General features: G+C 31.5%; 2 protein-coding genes and 1 pseudogene across 3 annotated transcripts; 1 reads left to right on the top strand and 2 right to left on the bottom strand.

The window, feature by feature from the left end:
• Nucleotides 1-5,694: 5,694 nt before the first annotated feature.
• Nucleotides 5,695-6,880, top strand: LOC125849822 (citrate-binding protein-like; annotated as a pseudogene).
• Nucleotides 6,881-7,711: 831 nt separating this feature from the next.
• On the bottom strand, nucleotides 7,712-8,251 carry LOC125849809 (uncharacterized). Its single transcript, XM_049529779.1, has one exon. The coding sequence runs from the start codon at nucleotides 8,249-8,251 to the stop codon at nucleotides 7,712-7,714; it is 540 nt and encodes a 179-aa protein (XP_049385736.1).
• Nucleotides 8,252-11,623: 3,372 nt separating this feature from the next.
• LOC125849826 (TOM1-like protein 5) lies at nucleotides 11,624-22,937 on the bottom strand. Of its 2 annotated transcripts, XM_049529794.1 has the most exons (11): nucleotides 22,797-22,910; nucleotides 22,727-22,761; nucleotides 18,844-18,960; nucleotides 17,841-17,919; nucleotides 17,590-17,688; nucleotides 17,351-17,464; nucleotides 15,159-15,310; nucleotides 14,045-14,120; nucleotides 13,382-13,467; nucleotides 12,432-12,593; nucleotides 11,624-12,158 (listed from the first exon to the last, which is right to left on the bottom strand). In XM_049529794.1, exons 3-11 carry the CDS (start codon nucleotides 18,942-18,944, stop codon nucleotides 11,828-11,830), a joined length of 1,200 nt encoding a protein of 399 aa, XP_049385751.1. In that variant the 5' UTR covers nucleotides 18,945-18,960; nucleotides 22,727-22,761; nucleotides 22,797-22,910; the 3' UTR covers nucleotides 11,624-11,827. The 2 variants fall into 2 exon arrangements, with proteins under 2 accessions (XP_049385751.1, XP_049385750.1); XM_049529793.1 differs by having other exon boundaries at nucleotides 22,727-22,937.
• Between the last annotated feature and the right edge of the window lie 2,335 nt (nucleotides 22,938-25,272).

Below are 25,272 nucleotides of genomic sequence, written 5' to 3'. Positions count from 1 at the left end.
AAATTACTAAAGTATATCATAACTAAGATTTGACAATGTGACTTACAATAAATTTGGACTCCATTTGTCATGATAATAGAATTTATGTTAAGAAAATTCAATAAGTGTATAACATGAAAAAGGAATTTATTTTATTTTATTTAGTGGTAAGTTATTTGGCAAAGGGACTTCAATTGAACATCTTGCATTGGTTTTAGAAAAGGTATAATTAGACTTCTTAGTTGAATGACCTCAATTGAACATCTTCCAAAGACATTGAATGACTTTCTTGTATAAACCATTGGTTGAGTGAGTTTATGAGAAAAAAATCTTAGTTGAGTGACTTTAAATTCTTAATTGACTGATCATCTGAGATATTATCTCTTGTCATAAGTGAGATATTTGGTTTTGTAGCCTATACAAACTTACTTTTAGTTTTTTATACTTTTTATAAGAAAAATTTATTCTTACACATAAAAGATTTAAAAATGTCATTTTTTTCTATTAAATTTATACGTGATTATAAGAAATTATTTTCACGTCATCAAAGTCCTATCTAAAAAGAATATCAGAGTTTTGGGTACATCATCCATTAATTTTTAAATGTGTGACATTTTCTGATGTTTGGACTTGAGGATCCAGTAAATTTTATGCTTGTCGAGATGCACTATTTCACTTGGTAATTACTTCTTACATTATCATGTTTTAACAGACGTATGATTCAAATGTTACAACCTTTTACAATATTGTGCACTTTACTGTACCAAAGATCATCAATGAGATATTATTTTTGTGTTGATTCGCAATACGACATAACTTACTGAGCCACTTTATTATTTTCAGATATTTAAACATCTCATAAGGCTTCATGAAGTACTTCCTCCGTCCAACAATAGTTATTCATTATTTACTTGACATAGGGATTAAGAAGCGATAAATGATAGGGATAATTTTACCAAAATACCCTTATTAAATACAATTCATTTAAACATTAAAAATAAGATTAGTATTTAATAGCAAGGGTAAATAGACACAAAATGTTAAACTATTCGTTGATTTTATTATATGGAAAAGTATGATTGGACATTCCAAAATAGTGTAGTGGACAAGTAAACATGGACGGGGGAGTAATAAATATCTCTACATGGACGGGGGAGTAATAAATATCTCTATAATACTCCTTCCGTTCACTTTTACTTGTACTTATTCCTAAAATAAATTTTCATTTTTATTTGTCACTTTTGACATATCAAGAAAAGACAATTAATTTTTTTTTTTCATGTTTTACCATTACCATTAAATACTTATTTTTCATTTTCCAAGACTGAATTTTAAACATTATTTAATAGGAATAATTTGATAAAATACGTATATCAATAATTATTTTCGTAATAAATATGTCAAATTAAACAGTGACAAGTAAAAATAAACCGTGACGAGCACCATATATTTATCAGAAAAGTCAGCTTTTCCAATCACTTAGCAGCCAGCCCACATGATTGGTGTGAAATTGATAGTCTAGTCACTAGTGATCTACTCAAACTTCAAAGAAACCTTCCAGAAGAGTTTAGAAGTAATTACTCGAAAATAAAAAATTAAAATATTAATTATGATAAGGAGGAGAATGATTATTTTTCATAGTTAAGGTGGGGAGTTTGATTTTTTAAAATAAAATTTAGGGGTATAAATAACAATTGGATATGTTACAAATTTATATTTAGTCATAATATATAAACATGACCTTTAACTTGGTTTCAGCGGACAACTATGTCCTCTAACTTTGAGTGTACACAAATAGACACTTAAACTTGTATAAAATTGAACAAGTAGACACACATGCCCTACATGGCATAATACACGTAAGATGCCACGTAGGACACAAAAATTTCATATAGGGTGTCATGTAGGATGAATGTGTCCATTTGTTCAATTTTATACAAGTTTAAGTGTCTACTTGTACACATTCAAAGTTAAAGATCATAGTTACAAGCTAACGTCAAGTTAAGGGTTATGTTTATGTATTATGTCTTATATTTACGAGATCCATATATAACAAGAAACAATGTATCTTATCTATGCTAGTTTCAGAAAAATTAATACACACCATTAATTCAAAGTCAACTTATTGCCTACCACAAGGCATCCATTTTCTTTCTCTAATAATTTTAGGTTTTTGAATAATGATTCATGATTTTGTTCTTTTCTTTGTTAATTCATCATATGTAAATTTACTCTCTTCGTGTTAATTTGATTGTTGTAGTTTTTTGATTTATTTTAAAAGAATGTTTTTCCCTTTTTGACAATAAATAAATTTTGAATAGGTCGATAAGTTATGACATGTGTCTTTCCGTTAGTTCAAAGGATATATATATATATAGAATACAACCCAAAACTTAGATGATAAGGTCATTAGTGTTCTAAAAAGGTATAATGGAGAGTATTTAAATACCATTTTTGATAGTTTGGAGGTATATTTATCCTTTTTCCCTACTAAAAAGGCTAAATTGGATGGTGTATGGTGACTAGATTCATTTTGTAGCACGGGATTCTATAATAGTAAAAATACTATTATCAATAGAAATTGACGAATTCTTAACTGTATTCAATGAATTTTGTAACAAACCAAAATCGAGTATAAATTTGAAAAGTCTTTCTTTATTTTCAGACCAAGACCAGAGAAGAACGAATTCAGAAAGGAAAGACTTCTTCTATGCATTCGTTCCTTTCCAAAAAAAGAAAAAATGAAGGAGAAGAGGGTTTTTAACCGGGTTATGGATGGTTTAAAATTATGAAAAAATGGGTGGGTTTTTTTAATTGTGGGTAAAAATTAAATTAAATTTGGATAGACCATTAAAATAATGACATATGTCCCTTTGTCTATCCTAGGGGTATATACATTCTAAAATATTAACGGTAAAAATATACACAACCAAAAAATATAACTAAGTATATTAACGTAATATATTTATTCTTTTTTCACTCATATCGAACGTTCAAAGAAAAAGTCATCTAGCAAATGAATTAACGATTGGACATGTTACACTCTTACAATGTAGGGATTAAGGCTGGGCACCGGAACGGGTTGTACCGGTACCATTTCGGTCCGTTCCGGTACCATTCCGGTCTGTTTCGGTCCGGTAGTATTCGGGACGGGATGGGATACATTGAACGGGTACATGGAACAGAACGGTACCATGATTTGGTACCGGTATACCGGTACCGGTTCATCCCGGTTCCGTTCCGGTCCGGTCCTGGTAAATCATTTTTTAATTAAAATAAAAAATAATATTTTTCTCATTATTTACTTTTATTAGCATTTCTTTTTTGTTTATTTAATTTTTTTAAAATTACAAATTTAAGTTATTTAACTTACAAGTTATAAGTATAACTTAATTACGTATAAACTTCAAAAGATTCAAATCTTTAAAACTTATAACATAACTACATAAGCTCAAAAACTAAAAAAAAAAAACTTTATTAAACTTAACTTACAAACTTAGATACGTAAAAATTAAAAAAAATATCTTTAAAATAAACTTAAGTAAAATTATTATAAATTTTAAAACTTAAATACTATAAACTAATATAACTTAGAAAAATAAAAAAAACATTCGTATTTTCGTAATTCAAAATAACTCAAAAAAAAAAATTATTTTTTGAAATAGCTATATGTGTCGTCCCGTTTATCCCATCCCGTTCCGTTCCGGTCCGTCCCGGTTCTATCCCGGTATATAGTGGGACGGGACGGAACTGAGCCTCCATCCCGGTAGTTCCAGTCCGGTTCATTCCGGTACCGGTCAACAACCCGGTCAAACTGTCCCGTTCCGGTCCGGTACCGATTCGTTCCGGTCCGGTGGTCCCATTCCGATCCAATGCCCAGCCTTAGTAGGGATCACCTTTCAGTTCTTTGACTCTATAAAAATCAAGGGTATGATTTTTCAATATCATAATTTATGGGGTGAAAATCATTTACAAAATTTTACTTTAATAATCAAATTCTCCTGAACTTTGAGAAATAATAAATGAAAAAATTGTATGAAATAACAAATTATTAATTCAAATAAAATGTTATAGTCATAGTTTATTTTATTTGTAATTCGCAGTAAATATCTCATTTTTTTGCCATTTAATTCGGTATACAATTAGTCATTTTCGGTATACAATTACCCATTCGATATACAAATTATACAAATCAAAGCTCTATAGCAAACATAAAATTTGCTATGGAGTGCAATTATACAAACTATAGCTATAACGTACAAATATGATTTTTATGTTTGTTATATGTGAAAGTTGTTCAATAATTATTCTCCCTTTTTTTCCTAATTGACCTTTTTAAATGTCTATTATACTCTCACTTTATCAACCTTTATTATATTTTTTTGGACTTCTTTAATATCATAATATTTTTATTTTTTAATCTATATAATAATTTTTTTATTAAAATAATATTTAATTCATCCAAACAAGGAAAGGGAAAATGAACGCAACAAAAAATAATGTAATAAATTTAACGGAATCTATACTATGATAGCCTTATAAATATATTTTGATGCAAGTAATAAAAAAAAAATTAATAAAAATAAATATATATTTCTTAACAATTTCTTAATAGATTAGTTTTATTATAATGAAAATAAATTTGAGATTATATATATTTTTTAAAATTATTAATGACAATCAAAGTTCATTTATCTACATAGATAATAGAGAATAAGAGATAAACATAATTATATAAACGTGCCCTTTTGACTTGGCTTTAGCTGTCATTTACGCCCTCCAACTTTCGTTGTACACAAATATACACTGAAACTTATGTAAAGTTGACGAGTAGACACACACTTTCTATATGACAATTCGTGTGAGATACACTCGAACTGATTTATATTATGTCATGTGTTAGACACGTGTGTCTACTTGTTTAACTTTATACAAATTTAAATGCCTACTTATGCACACCCATAAGTTGGAGAACATAGATCAATTAAGGTCAAATTACAAAGCATGTAGATGAAAGATTAACATAAAGTATTATATATAAATATATACTTATATTATATAGATGGAAGATTAAAATTGATGAGGATCATAAAATAGACTTATCATAGTATAAATAGAGAGAATAATTATTTCTCAAAATTGAGGAGTGAGTTTGTTTTTTTAAAATTAAAGTTTGGGAGTGTAAATGATTTTCATCAATAATTTATTAGGCACACAAACTGAAAATTTAAATATAGAAAAACTTAATTGATTATTTAATTTATTTTCGAGTCATGATACTTTAGTAATTTCCTGAATTTGTTCATACAAATTACTGACAACACTAGGATATAATATATGCAAATACATTTTCCAAATAATATTCTACAAATCATACATCAATTTAAGACTATAACAAGTAAAGTCTTACCACAAGAATAGCTTAGACCTAAACTCACCAAAATAAGCCGATACTATTGACCAAAAATCCTGCATAGGCCATTGTTTCATGAATTAGACTTCTCTTTTAAGTCGTTAATCCATTCAAAATCATTGAATGTGAAAGAAACGTACAAAACCAAGTGGCAAACACTCAATCTTAGTCCTATCAATTCATATTCATGCAATATGTCCCAATGATGTTAATTATATGTGTCACCATCATAAATTTTCCCTATAAATAGACAAGTTTAGTACTCAAGTTAATATCATTCCACAAAAATTGAATCCATTGTGTTTAGTTCCATCAAGAAAACATGGTTTACTCTTCTACCTATCTTCCATTGCTATTATTCACTCTTTTCCAATTAATTGTAATTCAAAACCATTTGTTTTGCAAAGCTGATCCTACTGATGGTTTCACTCCCATATCTATTAGCCAAAGCAATTTCGAAATTCAAAAGCCTTATGATGTGCCTGTGAATCAAAGGTATTCCTTCATTGATGGAGTACACAAATTTTGGGTTTACAAGACTGACAAGCCTCACACTACCTCTAGCCAAACAAAACCCCGTTCTGAAATTCGTATAACGGTAATGTTCAAAGAAAAATTCATCAATTACTTATGTATTGGTTTAATTTCAAATTTGTTGTGGTCGATTATATTGACAATTACTATGTAATCATAACATGACATAGTAGTTTTTTTCAATGGTCTGATTTTGACTCAATCGATTATGTATTCATGTGTCTCATTTGTACATCACAATCCTCCATCCTTGTTGGTTAGATCGATTGAGTCAAAATTCGACCATTGGAGCATATAACCTTTAGGTCACAAGAATTTTTGATCGACCTAATTGAGATTACTATTAGAAAACAAGAAATTAGCAACAGACAAATTCCGTAGCTATTACATGTTCTCTTATAGTGAAAGTATCTAATATTTTAGTGACTATTTTTTGATTTATTTATTTATTTATTTATTATATAGGGAAATGATTATTCATCAGGTGTTCGATAATTTGAGGGATATTTCTATGTGCCAAGTGGTTCATCTGGTGTGTCAATAATGCAAGTATTTGGAGCATCACCATCATCCACAACTTTAATGTTAAGAGTTTACGATGGAACTCTCTATTACTATAGAGAAAAAATTATTGAATCAAATATTTATAATAGATGGATTAGACTAAATGTGATTCATGATGTTGGTGCAAGTAAATTAAAGGTTTATATTAATGGAAATCTCAAGCATGAACCATCCGGAAGAGGTGGAGACCATCATTATTTCAAATTTGGAGTTTATACACAAGATAATGAGTCTGATCGAATGGAGTCTCGTTGGAGAGGGATTAAGCTTTTCAAGAAATAAACATCTATCACTTGTAGTGTCTTAACATGATCGAGTGGACTAGCTCTATATGGATCATGAAACTTATGTAATTTCATTTAATTAAGAAATATGATGTATTAAGACAAATAAATCATCCTCTTAGGTTTATGATCATGAGGTTGAGTTGAATAAGATTTTATAAAAATAAATGAAACAAGCTTTAATCAGTCATGCATGCTAATTTCATTTACACTTTTATGCCAGTAATACCTAACAAAAAAATAGAAGGTGATGATAGTTTAGTTCAATTTTTATTTTTTATTTTGGATAAGTCAAATATATTGAAGAATTATATATTGATTTAAAATTAAAAAAAAAAATACTAAAAATATACCATAACTTGTTTCACAGGTTCATATAAGACGGAGTTGAGAACTAACTCACTTGGTGAGCTTCATATCTTTCATAATTGAAGTGGTGATTTCAAACTCATATGTAATTAAAAAGTGTTTTTGTTTAATAAAAAAAAAATCTTTATAAAAACGGTTGACTGTTGACTGTTGACCATTATAAAAATAAATTAATTGATTTGTTGTGTTAATATCAATATAACATAAAATTTCCATTTCATTATGGATAAGTAAAAGTCCACATAAGATGATGGTCGTATGTATTTTCAGCCAAGTAAAACATCCTTTTGAATCACTAGGATTTGCGGCTCTAAGGCTTACTATTAACTTACACATTATTAATTAAATCATAAATAAAAAGGTAATAAATGAGTAATTGAGAGAAAAAATTCTAACTAGTAAGCTGAAAAAATATCCCAAGGCCAAATGAAAATGATATACTTAGACCTGATATAATTAGTCACTTGAGAAAGTAAGAATGATTTATTGAAATATCAATAATCTCCTCTTAATTAGCTACTAGCTTTCAAGAAAGACAAATTAATTTATAATAAATTATATACACTACCTATTTTTTAATGAGTTGTTCAGCAATTTTTGCCATTAATACAAGATCAAATTGTTTTCTACTTCTATCTAACATTTCAGGTGTTGTCTTACTACCAAGTACATTCTGACAGTCACTCACAAATTGGGGACACTTTGAAAGGTCATTTTCTAAGCCATTATAATCCTTGTTAGCTAATGATTTAGCAGCATCTTGAAGCACGGTTATCAACAATCCATAACTGCTGTCACAAATACTATACAAATCTTTGGTCTCTTTGTCTTTTGCATTTGCTTTAGCTGTCTCTACGAAAGCATGGTTGTCATTAGCATTTTGTAATGATTTGATGATAGCAGCTCGAGTTACTTCTTCAGGAACATATGGATGAGAAGGTATAATTTGTCTAAAAGTGGTTAAGCAAAACTGAAGATCTTGTACTTGTCTACATATACCTGTTATTAATGCCTCATCTGCACGAATGTCACATAAAGAAGTTTGAAAGTTGAAAATGGTTGCGACAAGTACTAAAGGAAGAAAATATGAAGTAAAAGGAGAAGCCATTTTAATTTCCTCAATAATTGTTACTCTGATTTTTTAAGTGGATGCAAGTGAATATATATAGGTATGACATTGAAGCAAAATAGGAATAAACATAAATTTTATTACTTATTATCTATTTCAAAATTCTATGACATATATAGAAATAATGTTAAGTTATTTACTTCTTCAGCTTCCAATCATATATAGAAATAATGTTAAATTTTGATATATTTCTTTCCAACTAATTATGTTATTTCCTCATATGACTCATATGAGTGAAACATATTTAGTAAAAGCATAATAATTATTAACAAAATTATTTTGAGTTTTTTTTCAAAAACATACTTTTATTTCAAGCATATTCCCTCTATTCTATTTTACTTGCGCTTTTATTAAAAATAAATTATTATTTTTACTGTTGGTTTAACAAATTAAAAGATTTTTATTTCTCCCAATATTATCTTTATCACTTAATAGTTATATAAATTAATAATAGTCCAACTTAGATTTTCAAAACATAATTAATTTCTTCCAAAACATTACTTTTGTCATAGGCATATCCTTCCATTCTATTTTACTTGGTTTTATGAAAAAGAAATTATTGCTTTTTACCATCCATTTTAGCAAATAAAATTTTTCATTAATATAAATTTCAGTATAAAATCCATTTCCAAAGAGACCTGCTACATAAAATTATTTATAATATTTCATTTTTTAAATATTATAAAAGACAAGAAAATTATTTAAATATAAAATCTTTAATATATGTACTATATTTTACTAATTAAAAATTAAAGGAAACTACTACACTATCAATAAATTCATAATCAAATGTACAAATATTTAAACTCTAAGGCACCCATTTTAAAGCTACTTGAAAATTAAATTTTTTCCAGATTGATAGAAGAAGTCTATAATTAATAATTGTAGTTTGTTTCGTATGTTATAGTCCAGGCTAAAGTGGATGGTGTATGGTGACTAGATTCATTTTGTAGCATAGATTCTGAAACAACAAAAACACTACTATCAACAGAAATTGACGAGTTCTTAACGTTAATCAATGCATTTTGTAACAAACCAAAATCAAGTTTAAATTTGAAAGGTCTTTCTTTACTTTCAAAGCAAGAAGAGAGGAGCGAATTCAGAAAGAAAAGACTTATTTTCTGCATTCCTTCCTTTCCAAAAAGAAAAAAAGAAGATTGATTTGTGCAAAAAAGATTGGTAGGAACTGAACGATCCTATTTGGTCATACCTAGCGACAAACTCTTATCTTTCTTAATTTCATCACGGTAATTCTGATCAAGTTCCTCGATAAGAAGCCTAAAAGTTTTCTTCTTGGTGAGATCGATATTGATGATAGTGACCTAATTGATACAAATCTGAATCTACTAACTAGAGTGGATGAGGGTGAGCTAGAATTTCAAGACCATAAGGCACAGTTGTGAAGTACAACTTGACAGCTACCAACAACATAATGAAGCCAGTCACTCGATATAAATTAATCCGAAATCTGATTTAAATCAACGGAGGGAAGAAGTCTATACCCATTGCCATATCTATACCCATTGCCATAGCAAAAAAGGCTCCCTTTCTTACTTGATTGAACCTGAGAGTCGAGGCATCAAAAATAAAAAAATTGAAGGCAATCTAAGAGCTTAACAATTAGTAATTATATGTGCATATCTGCTCATGTAATGTTCTTTTCAAATCTTAAACTTTATACAAAATAGAGAGCTTTTGTCAAATAAATAGTAATATATGTGCATATCTTTCAACAGAATGAAATCTTTAATTATGGAATTATCTGCTCATGTAATGTTCTTTGTCATACGTTAGAACTTAGAAGTTTCAAAATATTTTNTTTTGTCTTAGGCATATCCTTCCATTCTATTTTACTTGGTTTTATGAAAAAGAAATTATTGCTTTTTACCATCCATTTTAGCAAATAAAATTTTTCATTAATATAAATTTCAGTATAAAATCCATTTCCAAAGAGACCTGCTACATAAAATTATTTATAATATTTCATTTTTTAAATATTATAAAAGACAAGAAAATTATTTAAATATAAAATCTTTAATATATGTACTATATTTACTAATTAAAAATTAAAGGAAACTACTACACTATCAATAAATTCATAATCAAATGTACAAATATTTAAACTCTAAGGCACCCATTTTAAAGCTACTTGAAAATTAATTTTTTTCCAGATTAATAGAAGAAGTCTATAATTAATAATTGTAGTTTGTTTCGTATGTCATAGTCCAAGCTACAATGGATGGTGTATGGTGACTAGATTCATTTTGTAGCATAGATTCTGTAACAACAAAAACACTACTATCAATAGAAATTGACGAGTTCTTAACGCTAATCAATGCATTTAATAACAAACTAAAATCGAGTTTAAATTTGAAAGGTCTTTCTTTATTTTCAAAGCAAGAAGAGAGGAGCGAATTCAGAAAGAAAAGACTTATTTCATGCATTCCTTCCTTTCCAAAAAGAAAAAAAGATGATTGATTTGTGCAAAAAAGATTGGTAGGAACTGAACGATCCTATTTGGTCAAATACCTAGCGATAAACTCTTATCTTTCTTGATTTCATCACGGTAATTCTAAACAAGTTCCTCGATAAGAAGCCTAAAAGTTTTCTTCTTGATGAGATCGGTATTAATGATAGTGACCTAATTGATACGAATCTGAATCTACTAACTAGAATGAATGAGGATGAGATAGAATTTCAAGAGCATAAGGCACATTCGTGAAGTGCAACTTGACAGCTACCAACAACATAATGAAGGCAGTCACTCTATATAAATTAATCTGAAATCTAATTTAAATCAACGGAGGGAAGAAGTCTATACCCATTGCTATAACAAAAAAAGGCTCCCTTTCTTACTTGATTGAAACTAAGAGTCAAGGCATCAAAAATAAAAAATTGAAGGCAATCTAAGAGCTTAACAATTAGTAATTTTTAAATTTCAATCTACATAATAAAAGCATTCTTAGTACGTATTTTTCAAATCTTAAACTTTATACAAAATAGAGAGCTTTTGCCAAATAAATAGTTATATATGTGCATATCTTTCAACAGAATGAAATCTTTAATTATGGAATTATGTGCTCATGTAATGTTCTTTGTCATACGTTAGAAGTTTCAAAATATTTTATTTTTTATTATTTTATTTTTTTAATCGTGGTGTCCAGACCAGCTTATGCGCACCTCGACTAATTCCATAGAATACCTGCCCACTTCCCACCAGCAACAAGTACTATGTAACTCTGTCCACCCAGGCTAGGACAGATAGGAAAAATCACTTAGTATTTTTTTAATCTCCGCAGAGTTTTGAACCTGAGATAAAAAAAAATCAGGTATAGTAGAAAACTGAGAAGCTGCAGACAAATGTTTGTTGTATAGTATATGTATGTAACAGATTGTCAAATTTAAACTGGCATATAAGAATGTTGATAACTTCCAACCCTCAACCCACACAATATCCACATACATATCTTAAAATGGCACTCAAGAAGAAAGCTTGATACAGGTGAAAGAAACTTCAAATAAAAAAGGGATAAACATATAACATAAGAAAGCATACTATTCACTGAAATCAATGCTGCCACTGCGAGAGCTGCTGGCGTTGCGACTATGTAAGGAGAGACCCCTCATGTGACCGGATGGAGCCGAGCCATCAGACCTGTTATCCTGGAAGAATTTTTCTCTCTCAGCATGTTTTGCAGGTGGTGGAGGAATTGCTACAGCAGCTGTTTTTTCAATGTTGTTTTCTTGCTTCTGCTCTGAAACCACCGGTCTTATAAGGGGACGATGTAGCATATCCCCTGGAACTGCAGATCCTAGCAATCCAAAAGGACGTTCTACTTTGCTGCCTTCATCTTCCGGTTGTAACCGAGCTTTTCCTTTTCTTATCCTATCGAGTAGAGCTTATTGTTAAAAAACAAACAATACTCATCTAAGTACAAAAGGCTGATTGTTATGAGGTGGGCGAAAGTGAGAAATGTAAGGGGTCATTTGGTTTGACGACAAATTATGATGAGACCAGTTATAGTGGGATTAGTTATGGCTGGATTTAGTTATTCTGGTATTACTTCTTATTGATGGTATGGTTTATTGTATTAAAAAGAAACTACCAGTGTATTTCTTGCAGTTCCACATTAAGTTTGGCATTGTAAAAAGGCATTACCTTCGGAAAAGCTGCTCAGGCTCCTCTTCTTCTTCTGACAGGCCATGATCATGTGGATTTGAAGTAGAGGTTGGTCTAACAGAAAGAAGTGCATCGTGTCTTTTGAGAACTCTATCAAGTTTCTCGTTCAGCTCGGCAGCTTGGGAGACCACCTTTTCATCCCTGGAATATTTGAGCAAGGATTAATCTTCAACATCATATGCAGTGAAGGGTGGTTGTGCAAAATGTGCAAGTCCCTCTAATCTTACTCAACTTTTTTTCTACTTCTTCTGATGGGTAGTTGTGCTGCTTCTATTAGATTCTTTTAGGATATTCAGATGGTGATGCACCTATTTCTTGAAGTTGCACATATTTGTCCATATTTGTGAGTTGGGGGGAAGGGGGATTCAATATCCTGGGAACTTCCAATATTTTATCCAATGTAGAGAAGAAGATGGAATGTTGCATCTCGGTTGTGCTTCTTATCACATTTTCATTTCTTCTCTTGAACGATCAATTTAAACCCGAGAGTATAGCACTGATAAAAAAAACTAAAAAACACTCCAGAGATGAACAGTGAACTCTAGCTTATCCATTCTCTGTTTATTCCACTTGTTCTTTAATTTTACTTTGGCTTCAGTAATTGAACAAACACAGCCCTTCTCTTCCCATCTTAAAGAAACCTAAGCGTAAAAGTCTCTGATGCACTGTCTGGAATAGGAAAGAAACAAAGCAAACTCTAAGGAAATCCTATAGCAGAGGGTGTAGAGTTAAACTGATGCCTAATTTTGCATATGCCCCCTTATGAAGATGCATCTTAATCTAGCACTCCCTTTGTCACTAACTCAAGAGTGTTTAATAAAAAATGAAAGGGTCTATCAAGAAGTCATTTGGTGCAAAGAAGGTGGTTTTTCCTTGCTTCTAGACTGACCAGAATATAGCAATTGATGTCAGGAGTCTGGAAGCATTACCGGGAACTTATAGCAAGATGCATTACTCGTTGCTTTTGAAACGAACATTGCTCCACAAGATCAAGCGTGAACTCATCCTTTGCTCCCTTTGGGAAAAAAACGAAAGAAATTAGAGTCCATATCTCAGCACCTCCTGGGTTCCAAACTTGAATAACATTATATTACCTTCTCCAAAGAAAACAGGAAAAGAAATTACAGTCAAAACTGCTTATCAGATAGGAATGACTGAAAGCTGGAAACAATACTCCCAATGTGCACAGTTATATAACTAAGACCATATCTAACTCAGACGAAAAATGGCACGTTTGTATGCACATTAGATATTGACGGTGCAAATACAATAACACAAAAAATAATTTGTCATGCCAAGAAAATCAACTAAATACAAAATCTACTTTCTTCCCGGTAAACATATCTCTGACACACATAGATTTACATCTTACATGAAGAGCAAATCAAACAGAATTGCCTGGACAACAGCTTACTTCATCCAAGTAAACCATTAATTTCAAAAGCTACAATAGTTCACTAAAAATAAAACATAAGGTAGCAGATTTGTCAACGGTAACTTAAGAAGAGAAAATGATTCCATTTATACCAACCACAGTACATAACCCTGTTAAAGAACGTTAAACTTACGAATGTTAGATTACACAAACATACCTCAGGATGCTGAGGGTCGACAGCATCAAGGACTTCTCTTAGAACCTCCAGAGCAGTGGCAGCCTTCTGTAGGATACTGCACAATATAGAAGCTCTCTTACTAAAATACTTTTTGACTTCTAAAGATAAAATAAAATAGGCTATCTATGGATATTTTGGTTCGCCTAGGACTATGGAGAAGCAGCGAGTCAAGAACATATGCAAATAGTTTGATGATGAAGGAAAGAAGCTATGCAGGGAGAAAAGTGTAAAGGAGAATGTAGTTCATCAAAAAGTGAGAAGAAGAACGTAAACTAAACAATAAACACTGCAAGGCAGTAAGAGAACAGGAGTAATATGAAACTATAATAAAGAGGGAAGAAATTGATGATAAACAGACCTCAAATAAGTGAAGAAAGTTGATTTTTCAGGCTTTCTCGACTTCTGAGTTTCTGACTATTTCGTTAGAAGGGAAGAGTATAGGCTATCTATGGATATTTTGGTTCTGCTTCTTCTTAATACTTGGGGTTTTACGCAAGATGGATTTTCTTGGTTGGGTCTTTGTTGAAATGATGCTATGCAACAAAGTAGACCTGTCGAACCCCCTTCACCTTGGGCACAAACACATTTAATTTCACTTACTAATTAATAAGTTTATTTCTATGAAACAACAGCTGGTTGGACCAAAGTGTGAAATTTTTTATACTACAACATTCTATATATCATTTTTAAGTTCCCAACTTAAATAATCTTCTAACGACATCTTCAGAACATATAGCTATAGGGAGAGGAGTTGGAAAAAAATGTTATAGAAGTTCTATAGGAGCCTGAATATGTAATAGGAGCTTTCTTTCAGAATATACAGGCTCTGTCCGGGTAGAAGTATCCATGGAAAGAACAAGCAAGCTCGCAGCTTGCACCAAGAGTGAGGATATAGAACCAGAAAAGGGATAAAATATGGAATTCTTCTCCTTCATTCAGGCCACTACTACTCAACTGAGGAGGCAGCTAATTTTTAATTCATCAACGTCTTTAGCCACTAATATTACCTGGTACAGCAAACTAAGAGAGAGAATTGTAGTAAAGAATTCTTTCTCATTCTCCTAATAAAAATCTGAGACGCTATGACATTTACCTGTTGTCCGGAACTTTTTGAGGCTCTGCTTGTGGGAATTTCATTTCACATCTAGCATGATCGTTGTCTCTTTGATTATTTCTATTCTCATTTGAGGGTGCAGGCGGTTCAGCGGAGACAAGAGATCTTTGAGGAAACTCCACGCCTGCACTCTGAAAAGTCAAATCTCAAGCATTACCAGGGTATTCTGAGTTTTACACCATCACAAAAATAGCAATGGTGCAGACAATACTTCATTGTAAAGAAGAAAAATTGCATTCACAGAATTTACAAGTAACTCATATTACACATTTAAAAGCTATACTTTATTAATTCTCTTACTGATGCATGTTAGATGACCTCGCTCCCTGCGCCGTTGAAAATACAAAGTTAAATAATTCTTTGAGTAGGGGTAAAATGCCTTCAGAAAAGAACTATGAGAGTATTGGGCCAAATTTTATTGCAATAATACGAGAACCATATTCTTCACCCTTTCAAATTAAAAAATGGAATATCCAATCAAACCCTGTAAGCAAACAAATTGATGTTCATAAAAAGAAGTACTCCCTCCGTCCCAATTTATGTGGCACCGTTTAACTTGGCACAAAGTTAAAGAAAAAGAGGAAGACTTTTGAAATTTATGGTCTTAAATAAATCTTAGACGATTGTGTGGCTCTGTAAAAGGGCAATTTTAAAGTTAGGTGGTTTCTAATTATAGAAAGGTGACATTCTTCTTGGGACTAAAAAGGAAAGTGCGCAACATAAATTGGGGCAAAGGGAGTAACAGTCGACAACAAAAATGAAGAGGCACTACAAAATAGATAACCATGCAAACTTTATGAAGTCAATTATATGACTTCCACTCTCTCCTAACCAACCCCAGTTTATTTTAGGAAGGAGTGGAGTCAAATATTGGGCAGTACTGGAACAGATCCTATGCTACTTAGAAGGAACCCCTGGACTTGGTACATTATATAACAACAATGGGCATTCTGGCATGTGTGTTTTGCAGATACTAATTGAACTAGATCAAAGATTGATAGAAGATCTACTACTGGTTATTGGTGTCTTTGTTGGTAGAAACTTAATATCACAGAGAAGCAAGAAACTAAGTGTTGTATCTCGTTCCAATGCAGGATCTGAATACCGAGCAATGACACAATCCACATGTGAGATTATGTGAATACATCATCTTCTAACTGCAATTGGGTTGATGCATCCTACTCCGGCACAACTTTGGTGTGATAATCAATCTTCCCTCCCTATCGCCTCAAATTCGGTGTATCATGAAAGAACCAAACCTATTGAGGTTGACTGCCATTTAATTCGTGAGAAAATCAAGGAGAATTTGAATTTCACTTGCTACGTGAAGCACAGTTGGACTAAACATTGCTAATTCACTAAAGCCAGCACTTGGTGTGGTGAACTGCAGGTAATTTCCTATTCTGGTTTCCTGCATTGCTCTACGTAGTTTCATACATTAAGGCAGGCATCCATTCTTAATGTGGAAAGTGTGATGAGCTTGTCAAATGAACTATTGATTAATGTTAGATCGGGGAAGAAGGTTTCTAGCCATTGATGTATTCGTGTTTCCTACAGTGTTGGTGAATTAACTTTTCGAAGACAGGAGAGCAAGTAGATGATTTATTCACAAAGGCATCGAACGGAACTCAGGTTGATAACCTTTGTAACAAGTTGGGTATGATCAACATTTATGCTCTAGCTTGAGGGAGTATTACAAAATCAAGTACGTTGTATATTTCCTGATATAAAATATTGTAGCTGATTCAAAGGATTTAGATATCTAGCTACCATAGTTAACCTATTTTTCACATGTATTTAAAACATTGTATACTTTGAGTGATGATAAGAGAGAGTCTCCCAAATATTTTGCATTACACTAACCATTAAAAGAATCTCTTACCAGTTACGAAAATTTTCTTAAGCCATCATTTGGTCAACTTTCTCACTTTTTAATACTGAGTTTACATAAAATAGATGTGCTATTTATGGGTTTGCTTAAACACTGAATGTAGAATGAAGTATTTAAGAAACAGATGATGGCAATCCTCAAAATTAGGAAGATATTTTTTAAGGATTACACGCGGCATCTAGTCTCATCAGTCTTCCTTTTTTTTCCCCAATAGAGTGCAACAAGTCGATGTTTCTCAATAGGATACAGTTATATGTAAGGTTAAGGTGAGTTTACTTACCACTAACTCATAATATGAGGAATAATACTGAGGGAACCTCCCAGAAGCTCCGCCAAGAGAAGTTTGTGCAGCATCTAGAAGAAGAAATATCTTCTCTCGTACAGGTAGATCTGACTGTATAAAAAGAAAGAAAAAATTAATACTTCCTTAGATAATAGGAGAATTAGCAAAGACCTAAATATGAAAAGTTTAAGAACACAAAGGGGGGCAATCAAAATAAAAAGTGAGAAATAGCAGACCTTTTTCTTTACTATCTTTACAAGTATTGGAAGGATTCCTGTATCAATAACCTGCTTATGAACAGGTTCTCCGATATTGTTTATCAACATTTCCAGCAACTGCAGTATTACGTAACAACCCAATAAGTATAACCAACAAATGAACTATCTCAACAAAGGCTGCCAAACCAGCAAAAAAATTGTTATAGAATCAACGGACAACATTATTTCTAATGAGATGGAAAAACGTTGGAGAATCTTAAAGTACTGACATTTACTGAGAAGAGTTGTGAGTTTGGACTTTTACTTCCCAGCCGTTTCTTTATAGCTTTGATGACATCTCTAGCTTGCCTGTTCAAATCAAAGCAATATCATATCCTTGAGTCATCAATAAGATGGAAGTTGAATGCTTGGTTGAAAAGTAGCGAATAATGCTAAGTCATACTGTCATAGTTCTGTTAGAAAACTTATTCGGCAAAAAAATTGGAGGTCCACCCCAGACTAGCAAGAACTTGGTTTTAACAAGTGAACCGGAGACTTTTTTTTCTTTCTTTTTTAATGAAGGTGAACCGGAGATTTTTAAGAAATATAGAAGTCATATAAGTTTATCTTATCAATCCTCATATAATAAATTCAGTATGTGGTTACTACTTCGGCATGTCCCGGGACCATGCAAATGAAGTTTAAGTGTTTAACCATATACATTTACTAAGGTGCCATAGAATAGCCACCTCGTTGGTGCAATAGAAAAGAAATTTGCAAATTCGTTTTCTTTTAAATATTAGGGAGGAAAATAGTTTTCAATTACTGTAGCAAAATATGAGCTCAGGGAGCTCCATTATTTTTTTCTCCTTTTTTTTGTAACTTTCGACACTAAATACTACTCCCTTCGTCCCATTTTATATGACGATGTAAGCACAGAATTTAAGAAAGACTTTTGAATTTGTGGTTTAAAACAAGTCATAGACATTTGTGTGACTATAAATCATCTCATTAAGAATAAAATGAAAAGTCATAGAAGTTGTTTCTAAATATAGAAAGGTGTCATTCTTTTTTAGACATGCTAAAAAAGAACATGCGCCACATGAAATGAGACAGAGGGGATAACAGTGAAGTCTCTATTTAAAGGAATGTTTACAAATGCTGTAACAATCAAAGTAAAAAGAATAACCTAAGTATGCCAGATAAAGACTTTAGCTAACAGATCTAAAACTTCCAATAGATTTTGTACTACAGTTAGAATAATAATTTGAGAGTTGAAAGAAAGTGTCATACTTGTGATCACGTGCGACTAATTCACATATTTCAATATTTTTTGTCCAATCTATTTCAGTGAGTTTGTCACTTGTTGCAGAGTTGACAAGCTCTACCGCCATCACACTTATTTTCCAGCTGGAGAATAAGAATTTTGTCAGAACCTTCATAAATCTTTCAGGAAACACATATAATAGAAGTAAATAGGCTCATATTCTGAAGTCCAGACCTAGGAACACGAGTACAGGCTCAGTAGGAAAGATGAAAAAGCACGTCCAAAGCTTTCTTTGTGTGTTAGAAGTTAGAACCATCTAAGTACTTACCTAAAGGTCCCATGTACTGCTAAAAACCGAAAAGTTGTTGGATCAAACTTAATCTCATGTTATGACAGTTTGCAATATACAATCTATAAGCGTAGGTCCGATTATAACAAGTGCTTAGGTGCTAGCACATTTTTCTAACATAATTGAAGGTGATTTACAGCAAACTGAAAAATGTCTACCCATGCATCACATCTGACATGACCACCAAAAGTTGGGACTTCTTCAACACAAATGGCACAAAATCCTTTCTTCTTTCTGTTTTTAGTTTTCCACATAAATAAGTCCTTAATATTTTTTAGAAGAAATGCAATGTAGTCTCTGAACATTGACTTCCAGCAATTTAGTCACCCAACTTCACTTTGTTTTGGATCCCAAATTCATTCATCAAAATCAAAATCAAAATCACCCATGTGGAGCCCTTCCATGTGATCTATCCAATTCTGGCATAAAAACTAGAGAAAGAGGTCAAAGTTCCAGAGGTTCATAAGATATGCACATTAGGACTTCAACCCCAAAAGTTAGTTCATGAAGTGAGGATTTGCTAAGACTATATAAAGAGACTATATCGTGCATCCATGTGGGAATTCCAACACCCCCTCCACCGCCAAGCTCAAGCCTACAACTGGCGTATGGACAACATAATATTGGAATCTAACATGGGATAAACCAAGAATTAGGATTGGCCCGACACTGATACCATTATAAGTGATGGACCTTGGGCCTCTAGCTCATGAAGTTAGTATTGATCAGGACCATACAAAGAGACCATATACACATCCACAACCGATGTGAGAATTCTGATAGAGATCATGCATGCATTAGGGGCTGACAGTATAAATAATCCGTATTTTGGGAGAACTAGAAAAAACTGCCTTAAAAATATTATCTGGAGAACAACTGGATCATCTTGGTTGCTAAGTTTGGAACTGATGAGAGTCAGGACAAACAGATAAGGCCAAACAGAGATTAGGGACTAAATGTAACTTTTATTGCATTGAACTTTTTAAAAACATTAGGGAACTTAAGCTTTATTTTCCACTTATGTCATAGCAGCTCAGAAATCATGTCTATAAAATCAAGGGAAAAACTTCCCTGCAATAGATGATACTGCATCTGCAAAAAGCACAACAGGAAATTAATCCATAGATGTCTAATCTGGATAACGCCAAGACATGCAACTCACATATCAAAAGACACTGTTTTGCTTTTGCAAAGTGGGCATAAAACAAATATACGTGCACCGAAATCTACATCCAAATGTGAGATATTACAAGAAACTATTATAATGGAAGTTACTCATTCTTGTTTGTTGGGCGAGAGAGGGGAGGGGGTATTGATGTACAAGAAACACAAAAAGGAATTCATTGCACCAAGTAGAAGGAGCAAATCTTCAAACAATTGTGCGTGCCAATTTTAAGAAGTAAATTTTATTAATAAAGAATGAGTGGATGACAAGTTTAAACAAATGCTAATGACCCTTGCTTACAGAGTTGTTGTGGGTTGCCACTTACATTCCACCGCCTCAATCAATAACCCTGATCTAATTTGTTCCACCTTCCTAGACAAACGGTGGACGCTACCAGTTAATACTATGTCATTGATTATGAAATCCCTAAGTGACACCTAGATTCTACATAGGAGTAGTGACTGTGGGACCATAACATTAATCACCAACCACTAACTTTCCCCTCTTCACCTTCTCCCTCTGTCCATCAAGAAACCACAACTCATCTTCAATAACAAAACATACACATATAGTAGCACCACCAGCTTCACTCAAACTCGACCACTTTCGCTCCTCATTGCCACCCTAAGTGTCCATATACACAGAGAAAACCACCATCAACACAGAACCGCAGACTTCCCTTCAGATTATTTCATCAGACTTGGTCTTTGGTCTTTGGTCTTTCATTCCCTCTAGGTAAATAATTCAACATTAAACCAAGTGCACCATTTAGCCTTCTTGTAGCACAGGTGCCAACAGATAACATTATACCCAACTTTAGAAAATATATTCAAAAAATATCAAGTTTTACGGAAAGGCCACGGGTTCACAAGTCCCACTTTTTGGCAATAAATTCGCCCTGAACTATGAATTGTAGACGAGCCATAAATCTACAAACATAAATGTCTTCCAAAAAATTCACATGCTTCCAGACAAGGCTGGTATCAAAAAAAGATAAACAATACTACCGAAAAGAATCACCACCAACTTTATGTCCAACCAAACATCCTAGATTTAGAAATGTTTTCGGGTGAAACATTTGAAAATATTTTTCATTAAAAAATCATTTCACTTCATCCAGATAGGGCTGTTATCAAATCAAGATAATGACACTACCTAAAAGAATCACCACCAACTTTATGTCCAACCAAACATCCTAGATTTAGAAATATTTTCCTCAGGTGAAACATTCTGTTAGAATATTTTCCATTAAAAATCATTTTACTTCATCCAGACAAGTCTATTGTCAAATTAAAATAACGATACTACCTAAAAGAATCACCACCCAGAATCATTTGACTAATTCAGCAAGCAATCCAAAAACTAGAAGCTTAACAAATTAGCAGTCAACATCAAAGCTTAAATATGATTATAATTGTCATCAAACAACTTATCAAAAATTTAAAAAAAGGCCAAATACATGAGGGCCCCTTAAAGTTGACACGCGTCTTCATTAACTAAGGTTGATACCTATTAAGCACTCCAACGTGATTCAAAGTGTATCTATTAAACACAAAATATGGAATTGAGTAATATTTAATGTGATTTGATAAACTAAATAGAAATGCAATCATTGCTCGATCATTTATCTAATCTACCTAATTAGATGAAGAATGTTGACATGGGCAAAAAAGTGCTTCTCACTTCAACTAGGCGGGAGTGATACCAAAGTCATTTCCTTTTTTCAAATCACACATTCTTAACTTGAACCAACACTACAAAAATTGCTCTCCTTCACATTCCCTACAAAACCACCAGTTACACCAACCCCAAAACACCACAATTGTTACAATCTCGGGAAAACCACACCCCAAAAGCTAGCTATTGAGGTGCGAGAGCCCAATAGCTATGCAAACCCCATGTAGGATTAGACCATTACAATAATCACCAACCATTAACTTACCCCTCTTCACCTTCTCCCTCTATCCATCAAGAAACCACAACTCATCTTCAACAACAAAACACACATATACAATCCCACTACCCAAAAAACTCAACCACTTCCCCACCTCATTGCCACCCCCAAAGACTTCATATACAAAAAAGAAAAACCACCATCAAAACAAAACCAAAAACTTCCCAATGAGAGGAATCAAAACCACCCAAACCCATAAATCTACAAACAATTCACAACCTTCCCCTCTCAATACAATCCAATACACATTGAAACTTGAACCTCCTCTCAAATTTCAAAAATAAAAATAAGATCTTGAAAATTTCTCATCAGCAAGTAAGCTTAAATTGTATAAAAACAAAAACCCACAAAGCAAAAGGTGTACAGATAATCTCTAAGTAACAATTTCATGTTAATAGCTCAAGTTAAGAAAAAAAAAGACAGTTTTTTTAATTGAATCACCTATATTTGGGTGCTGTTGAACTTCTGCTCTGTTAAACTTAGTGGAAGAAGAGGAAAAAACACACAGAAAGAGCAAATCAGCAAATGCTTCCAGCTAATCAACTGTCAAAACACTCAATACAGCCTCTCTAATTTTTTGTATGAATCATTACATACACCTGTATATATATATATATATGGCTGGCTGTATAGACAGAGAATCTTTGATAAACTAAGGTACAAGGCTTCTTCTTCTTTTTTTCTTTTGAAATCTTTTATATTCTTTAGTTTTAATAAAATTTATGTGGCACAAAAAAGAGAGAAATAAATAAATTATTTTTAGATAAAAAAAGGTAATATAATTTTAAAAAACGATTAATGTAAGTACTATCACATAAATTGAGCTTGTACGAGTGCAACTTTGTAGATTTTTAGATTTTTTTAAAAAAAAGTAATTTTTCATTAAATTATTTTTTTAATTAAAAAAATTGGTTAATGTAAGAACTGTCACATAAATTGAGATCGTATGAGTACAACTCATGACTGGTGTAGATTTTGATGTTGAAATGTGAATTGAAAATTTTAAAATTTTAAATTGTAATTTTTAGAATTTGGAATTATATTTAGATATGTAGTTTATTGGTTTATAGATGGAAGTCTCAAAATTTTCAAATTAACTTTTAAAAACTTGAAAATATTTTATATGATCAACTTTTACGACTAAATAAATCATTTCTAAAAAAGAAAATCTAGGATCAAAATTTAAGTTTCAGAATCTTTAAATAATATTTTAATGTGAAATCTAAAAGGAGAAAAATATATTTTTGTTGACTTATTTTTTTTAGTTAGTGTTAAAAAGAATAACGCATTTCTATATTAATAACAATTTAATTTTAAAATATTTATTTTATCTTTAATAAAAAGATTATTAAAGATATATAGTTGTGATTATTGTAGTCATTCATTTATGAAAGTGGGAGTTTTCTGACAGTCCCTGTCCTTCAGTCTGAGCTAAGGCTGTCCAGTTAGTTAGAACATCTAATCTCGATCCGGTTCGATTTGAAATTCACATCAATTTGCCCCGTTTCATATGTTTTTTAAGGGGAAAATTTTAATTATACTTTCTCTAATTTTAATTAATATTTTAAGATGTATTTTCTTATTATATTAATATGAGAAAGTTATAATTTGTTTTAGTGTTTCTGAATAGTTTTTTAATATTTATATTTTAATTTTAAATATCTGATTAATCTAATTTAATTAACTCTCGATAGCGAAAGTGACAAGCATTTTAGAATGGAGGAAGAATATTTGTAACATTCAAAATAATAATTCATCTGCAGTCGAAATCTATTTATGAAATCTAAAATTTCTAAAATATGAAAGCACCATTAAAAGAGAGAATGTTTATGAGAGCATTATTAAAAAGAGAAGAAAAAACATTAAAGGAATGAACTTTCATGTAGGTCGGCCATTATATAGAAAATTAGTTGTTATCGATTGATTGTTTTGAATTTGATGATGTTCTTTATTGATGTATTTTATTTTTTTGATTTTTTATTTGGTGTTTGAAATTTATATTAAAATTTCGATTAGAATTAGATTGCACATTATAGATCAGTCCATTTGAAAATATTGCTTTCAACAAAAAAAAAAGATCTGAAAAATACTTCAATTTTGACCGAAATTATTGTTATGATACCAAATATATTTTACCCTTGCACTATTTAATAGTGTATTTTAAAGGTATGTATGTGCCCACGTGGACACATTATTATTTATAATGATGCAATATTTATGATATTCATGTGGACACATATATACCTTTAAAATACACTATTAAATAGTNAAGGAATGAACTTTCATGTAGGTCGGCCATTATATAGAAAATTAGTTGTTATCGATTGATTGTTTTGAATTTGATGATGTTCTTTATTGATGTATTTTATTTTTTTTATTTTTTATTTGGTGTTTGAAATTTATATTAAAATTTCGATTAGAATTAGATTGCACATTATAGATCAGTCCATTTGAAAATATTGCTTCCAACAAAAAAAAAAAGGTCTGAAAAATACTTTAATTTTGATCGAAATTATTGTTACAATACCAAACATCTTTTACCCCTGCACTATTTAATAGTGTATTTTAAAGGTATATATGTGCCCACGTGGACACATTACTATTTATAATGATGCAATATTTATGATGTCCACGTGGACACATATATATATACCTTTAAAATACACTATTAAATAGTGTATGGGGTAAAAAGGTTCTTTCCAAAATTCGGTATTGTTACAACAATTTCGATCAAAATTCAGATATATTTCAGACATTTTTACCAAAAAAAAATTATATTCAGATTCAAACTCGAGACCTTCATTACCACTCAACTGTATATTTTCATTTTCATTATAATAGAGACGATGAAATCCCTTTAAATTCTCTTTGAAGGATGAGAAAGGAAAGATTTTTGTTGTTTGGGAATATTTGATCCAAATCTAATGATGATGAAATTACGCTTTACTTCTTCTGTGGTCAAATAAAATTAATTTTTGATTATGAAT

The sequence above is a fragment of the Solanum stenotomum genome, unplaced genomic scaffold (assembly GCF_019186545.1).
Source record: "Solanum stenotomum isolate F172 unplaced genomic scaffold, ASM1918654v1 scaffold11069, whole genome shotgun sequence".
NCBI classification, from domain to species: Eukaryota; Viridiplantae; Streptophyta; class Magnoliopsida; order Solanales; family Solanaceae; genus Solanum; species Solanum stenotomum.
This window is presented reverse-complemented; position numbering and strand designations above follow the sequence as displayed.